At 36.7% G+C, this 7200-nt stretch overlaps 1 protein-coding gene across 1 annotated transcript; it reads left to right on the plus strand.

The window, feature by feature from the left end:
* Positions 1-583: 583 nt before the first annotated feature.
* Positions 584-4496, plus strand: LOC102195950 (mimecan-like). The gene is made up of 3 exons (XM_005729846.1): positions 584-850; positions 1241-1333; positions 2297-4496. The coding sequence occupies exons 1-3, from the start codon at positions 584-586 to the stop codon at positions 2465-2467; spliced, it is 531 nt and encodes a 176-aa protein (XP_005729903.1). The 3' UTR covers positions 2468-4496.
* Positions 4497-7200: the final 2704 nt, after the last annotated feature.

Here is a 7200-nt window from a genome sequence, read left to right on the forward strand (position 1 = left end):
TGGGTTTCATTTGAGTGCTCTGGTTTCCCCCACAAGCCAAAGACATACTTCTTAAGTTATAATTGCTTGTTCTTAATAATTCTTTACGTTGTTTGTGTCACAACAGTCAGATATTTAAATGTCTGACCTCCATGGGGTAAACATCTGTTAATCTAATAGTCCTAGTGTAAATTTATGGTAGTCTGTCTCTATGTATTGCCCCTGTGATCAACTGCCCAGGGTGTACCCTGCCTCTTGCCTTCTCCTGAGACATACTCCAGTGCCCATACTTGGACAAATGGTTAAGACAAAGGATGAAGATTTTGTTGATAAGAGTAGGATTTGAAATTTTGGGGGTCCTGGGAGAGGAGATTTAAAAGATCCCATCACCCACCAGTAGGAAAAATTATTAATCTAGTGCAAAAATTTCAACCTTGTAAGTCAGAGTTTGCATATCTTGCCCTTTGCAGCACAGATATCTTCTTCATTGAAAACAGTCAACTATCATCTATACTAACCAAGGGACATGATAAGTCATTATTTGTACTGTATGACTTAGCTTTTAGTCATATGTATCAACTGCATGTTCACTTTTCTGTAATTGATGAAAGTAGCACAACTTCTTTGTTTCTTTTTTTTTTTTTTTTTAAACACTCACCTATCAACAGTGACTTTAAAGAGGATCGACCTGACAGGGAATTTGATCTCCGAGATTGAAGATGGAGCCTTCTCCAAACTAACCCTCCTGGAGGAATTGTCTCTGGCTGAGAATCAGCTGGTCAAACTTCCTGCACTCCCTGCCAAACTCACATCTTTCAATGCCAACTACAACAAACTCAAAACCAAAGGAGTGAAGGCTAATGCTTTCAAGGTACATCATGACCTCTACGAACAAACAACCAACTCTGGTGACTGATTTGGAGACAAAAAATCTAAAAAGTTTTACTAAAACATACAAACTGACAATGAGCCATGTCAACTGTCCTCAGCAGTGATCGCAAATATTTTACATGCTCCTGAAAGGGTAAATAATCTTGTTAACCACCTAATTGTATAAATGCTCCAAGATACTATACTTTCCAGGTGAGATGAATATCAATGCTTGAATTTCTCAAAATGTTACCAGAGAATTATGACAAGGTATTATCTTTATATACAGTACACCATCAATTCAACACAGTGTTAGTACAACTAACTACTAAAGTTGATGTGTCTTGGCAGTCCAACTTTCTTTCTCCAAATCTTTTTTTGTTTCCGACAGAAACTCACCAAGCTGGTTAACCTGTACCTGTCCGACAACATGCTGGAGGCTGTTCCATACATCCCAGAGAGTGTTCGGATCTTACATCTTCAGGTTTCTATGTTTTATTAACATTGTATATAAAAATACATTGATTTTGGTCACCAGTGACATCATCAAATTGGTACACAACTTGTGTTCTAGAGTAGGGTTTGATAAACTTCTCCATAGGGGCCTACTGTACTGAGTTCCACAGTAGAAACGCATACTGTGTGGCCCAAATGCAACAGCACTACTGCCAAATGGATTAAAGGAATGGTGCAGTTCCAGCATTTGCTAGTATGCACGAGGCTCCATGCAGATGCATGCCAACCAATTTTTCGTGCCCACTCAGGAACATCTGCCAAGATGCACACAATGCACTTGCTATGCATGTGTGTAAATTTCAAAGAGCTATGAAAGGAAAGACTGTCTGTGGCGTCTGCAGCTGTTTGTGTCCATGCCTACAACTGAGCATGGGTTTGCTTAGAGACACTGCTGGGAAGTTAATTCCCTGTCTACCATCATGAAAAGACTGAATGTGTGCTATTTCAGCAGGAAAGCTTTGTTGCCTGTCATAACTTGTGACCATTAAGTACATGAATATCAGCCTTTATATTTTTTAATGTGTAAAAAGAGCTTATTTGCCTTTCATCCACACACACTCGGTGACTCAAAAGCTTTGGAATGAACTAGTCTCTGCAACCCCAGTTATATTAGACACAAATTTAAAGTCAGACTAGAATGCCCTCCTTCTGTTTTCTCTCATTCTGAGATGATGACAGATCAATGTGGTCACCCCTACATTCACATCCTGACTGATCTCTGTTGCAAGTATTGGTCATATGTAAGAATGCCAAAATTAAAGTACAGCATGACTTTTTTAGTTACTTTTGGGAATCACTCTACCCATTGTTGATCTCCAAGATCCATATCCGTTGGTACAACCCTTTTCTAGATTAAATTTAAAACCTGTAATTTTTATTAAAAGTGAGGTGTAAAAAAAGACTCTACCAATATTATTTTATTTTCTTCCAGAACAACAACATCACTGAGGTCAATGTGGACACCTTCTGCAGGTCCAATGACACCTATTACCTACGACCAAGTCTTAATGAGGTCCGCCTTGATGGCAACCCAGTGGTGCTGTCAAAATACCCCGACAACTTCACCTGTATGAAAGTACTGCCTGTTGGAAAGTACCGTTGAGGAGACTGAAATTTAACTGTACTCCCTTTGTTGCTGATGGAAGTTTTCCCACAACAAAGAGCTGGGAGACACCATGGTATTTTGGATTTGTGGAGCTGGTCCCACAGATGTCAACGTTTTTACTTCGGCAAACCTACAATCAGCATGTATCAGGTCAAAATCAAACCTCTGACTGGACTGAAGGTGTTCATTAACTCACCTAAAGGCCTTTTACTGACTGGTGGGCAGTAAAGGAAATTTCATCAGTGTAATTAATCTCAATATGCTTCAAACAACCACTTTGTCTAACCACATTTAAAATTAGTGTTTCTACCTGTAATCAAAATAACAGAGTCAAAGCCGGCTGTCATGTATACTTGGCTTAATCCCTTATGTCTTTAAAATAACTGTAATGTGGTGAAAAGCGTACCCTTGGTGCACTGAAACATTTTACACCTGCACACGCATAACCATTGAAGTGGCAGTATTTGTTAGATTGTTGCAATTTCTAAGGCTTAAATCCCACAAGGACTTTCCTGGTAGCCTTAAAGCACCCTTTTCACAGGTAATAAAATGCTACTACAACTACTATAATCCTATAAATGAGTGCAGCAGTTTTAACAGTTCTACACTGACAGTCCAAGTTGTTGTTTCATTTTGACCTGCTGATTTACTACATGGATGAACCAATCTTAACAACAACAAAAAAAAATCCCAAAACAAACAAAACTACTTGTGACCTTGAAACAACAGAAACACCTGCTGTCACAAACGAAGAGGCTTTCTTGCAGCCCAATGTCTTCACATTGTTAGTAGACTGTATCTAATTGTGAGCAGTAAGAAAATGTATTTATATTTCAAGTTATTTACTGTAAGCATCTTCATTTTTGCTGTTTTTGCTCATCTAAACAACTGACTTTTAATGCAAAATCTGACATTTCGAAGTTTTACCTAAAATTAGCAACAAAATACTACATCAAAAACAATAGATCTAAATGAATGGACCCAAGGCAGATTTTTCAGATTTACCTCTGAGTAAAGGGCACTCAATATATGACTGAAGTGCAGTTTAATTGATGAATTAGTGATTATAATAATGTTTTATTTTTAAAGTTTTACACTCAGTTTCTTCACAATTAAATTGTCACAGCTGAATGAAAATTGTGGTACAAAAAGTATATTTAGACATTTTTAGTAAAGCCAAATCGAAACATTCTTGTGCTGATAACTGACATAATTCATGCTGTCTGGTCTGTATGTTTAATCTAGGACTCTGGCACGTTCCTCTATGGGAAGATCCATATTTATCACAAACTGACTCTTCGTGCAACCCTGTTTTGATCCATGTGTTTTCTAGTGAGCTGTTCCTATCTTTACTTGTCTTTAAGAAAGTCATTACTTGACATTTTAGAGTCCTGACAACAGGAGGGAAGAAGCAGGATTGAAGTAATTTTAGTTATACAAAAGGAATACTTGATATCTGCATGCTGATCTATATCTAGTAGATCTATATCTTCAATAAAACATTGTCACATGTCCAAAAAAAACAACAACAACAACAACAACCCAACAACAACAACAACAACAAAAATATCCTAACTGGCCACAAATCTGTGATCATTGTTAACATTCCTCTTTATGTTAACTGTATGTAGCTTTAAGATATATATTTTTTCTTTGCTGATTAAAAACTACATTTCTTGAAATACAAGAATATTGTGTAAATACGTTAACTAAGTGAAAAGTGTGTTTTGTTCTGCTATTGTGTGGATTAATTGCACTTTTCATTATTCCATTAGACTTAAGTATTTTGTGACTTACCTTTGTTTTCTTAATTTATAGACTCCAGCAGAAATGAACTGGGGAACAATGTATCTATGAATTATAGTAATGTGAAAGTTACTCCTCTTGCTTCTATAGTGTCTTACGTTTGTTCCCAACTCTTCCCTACCATTAATTAAAATTAATTTAGAGATTATTACTGATGTGAATAAGATAGTGGTGTACAGGAATATGTTACATGGCTATGTTTGAAGATATTCTAATAAAGTTCAACTTTTTTTTAATATAATGTGTTTGAAATCAATATTAGAGTAAGCTTCACTTAAAAGCACTTTAGGTGGTTAGTTAGACTAGAAATTTACTGTAGAAATGCCAGTTAATTTTGAAAAATAATATTGTTTTCAATATATAAATTATATATTACAACAACATGAATGATGTTATGTAAGGGGTTTTAGAGGTGTCGTATATAAAGTGGTTTTGGTTTGGAACTTGAGTTTTTACTTGTTGATATCACTGCTAAAAGGGACAAACACGTTTCATTTTTTTGGTGAGAATTTCATGTCAAAAGAATATATAAGGAATATATTTCTATATTTACTTAGAAAATTCACAACCATGTTAAATATGTATTTTGCCCACTCTAACGGTGTTTTCAAGCTGCTGACAGCTACTATGTGTCATTACACATTTATTACAATAGTAAAGTGAATAGTAGAAGATACTGATAATAGTGAACGACAATCAGTCCTTTTGTGACAGCTGCAACGATGGCACAACCATCAGCGTCAATCAGTGTTCACAGTGAGTTGACTACAAATACAAAGAACTGTGGATGAAGAAAACACCAGGGGTAAGTAACAATGTTATGTTCGAGGCAAGTAACAGCTTGTACATTAGACAAGTGTGCATGCTCCAGCTAATGATAGTAAGTTCTTGGTCATAATAAAGTACTGGAAAGACAGAAGTCAATTTTTACTTCAAACCACTAGCACAATAAACACAAACAGCAAAACAAAAATTGCTGAACTCAGCATGTGGGTATTGGTTTATGCATGTGTGGAGAAATTTCCAACTATCTATCCACAATACCGAAAACCCAGTTAGCACTGAAATTGTATGTTGCTAATTATACCTGTTGTTGTGTACGACAGAAACTGCCTTGTTAATGCTATCCAGAAAAAACTTTAGGATTCTTGTGCAGAGATGTATGTCAGCTCCTCTGCTTCTGTATTTTTATATGTTTATTCCTCCAAGTACATGTTTTGTCTGTGTGTGTCATAAAAGCGTGGAATACATAACAGCAAAACAGTTATGGCGGGAAATTTGTTTTTCCATACAAGACCTGAAAAAATGCAAGTAAAGCAAAATAAGAGTTTGGAACACATAGACCAGTATGGAAAATGTGGGTTAATCCTCCTTCAGCTCAGCCAACTTGGCAGAACTTTGCATTCTCCAAGTAAACAGGAGAATAGGTTCCACATTGCTTGTGCAGCTTGATGTACTATTTGATATTTCATTGCTACCTCTTCAACAAAGTCCCACCCTAATATCTCATATTATCATGCTCGCACCACTTTACACCTACTGCATTAACCCATGGTATTCTACGCTTTTCATTCCTCTTCAATTGTCTATCTCTGCAGTGTCACTTTTTGGAGGTGTTGTATTTTCACTATTTTCACTTTATAAAAAATATTCTCTGAAATTCAGATAACAGAAAAAAGACAACTCACATAGAATAAAAAGGATGACCCATAATGATGAATCATCAACAGGAACATTTTTCCACCTATATCGATTCACCTAGGTATCCACATAACCATTCTTTGCACATTCACCAAGTTTAACCTTAAGACATATGTCTCCATTAAATTTCTCTCACATTTAACCAAACCGCTCTTTAACTAGATAATCTATGTGCACTTCTTCACAATACCACTAGATGTCTACATGATCTCTCTGTATTTATTACCGACTACAATGGCCTACATAGCCTGCTCAAAAGCAGAGGAGGATGCCTACTGGCAATATGTATGGGTCTGATTAGCTACTCTTAGCTCATGACGTACAGATCAGGTGGTTAAATTTGTTAGGTTTGTGAGGGCGAGTTTGCCGGACCGTCCATTTTGGTGCATGTGTGTTTTCACTTACTTGGAATTGTTGGAAAGTTCTGCTTCGGTCATCACATCTGTCTGAAAAAGTTCTTAAGGTCCTGAAGAATAGCAGAAGATCCCTGCTCTCCTCTACCCTGAAATTACATTGCACAGATCACTAAAGCAGTTTATTTAAGCCCCCCACCAAGTAGCCAAATGGCTCCAGCCCATGCCACATGAGTTTAACATTCATAGTTTGATTCCAAACAGGGACCTCGTGCACCTCTCTCCTTTTGATTTTTGTATGCCAATTCGCCCTTACTGGGCCAACAAAGGCAGAATGCAAAAATCATTAAGAACACTTTTTTAAGCTATCACAATCCTCAACAGTATCCTGGAAATACTGATTCAAAGTGTGCATGCATGTTAGTGTGCTATTGTTTGAGAGTTTGCACTTAAAACACAGTGCAAGCTTGATGGTATGGTTATTGCTTTGACAGGAATTTGGTCATAAACCAGGATAGTCACTCCATACAAATTTATTTTATGTAAGAGTAAATATCCTCCAGCAGCCTACAGATGGATGGTTGTGGTGGTGGAGGAAAGCGGTTGCAGTGATGTCAAAGGGGGAGCAGGAAAATTTTGTAGCTTATTTAGAGTGTCAGGTTGGTTTGTTTGGTTGATGGTATGAGGAGAATGAGGCAAGTTACAACAATTGGAAATCATTACTGCCATTACAGGGAGTGCAGAATTATTAGGCAAGTTGTATTTTTGAGGAATAATTTTTATTATTGAACAACAACCATGTTCTCAATGAACCCCATAAACTCATTAATATCAAAGCTGAATGTTTTTGGAAGTAGTTTTTAGTTTGTT

This window comes from Pundamilia nyererei, unplaced genomic scaffold, assembly GCF_000239375.1.
Source record: "Pundamilia nyererei isolate P.nyererei 1_Seehausen unplaced genomic scaffold, PunNye1.0 scaffold00034, whole genome shotgun sequence".
In the NCBI taxonomy this organism is placed as follows: Eukaryota; Metazoa; Chordata; class Actinopteri; order Cichliformes; family Cichlidae; genus Pundamilia; species Pundamilia nyererei.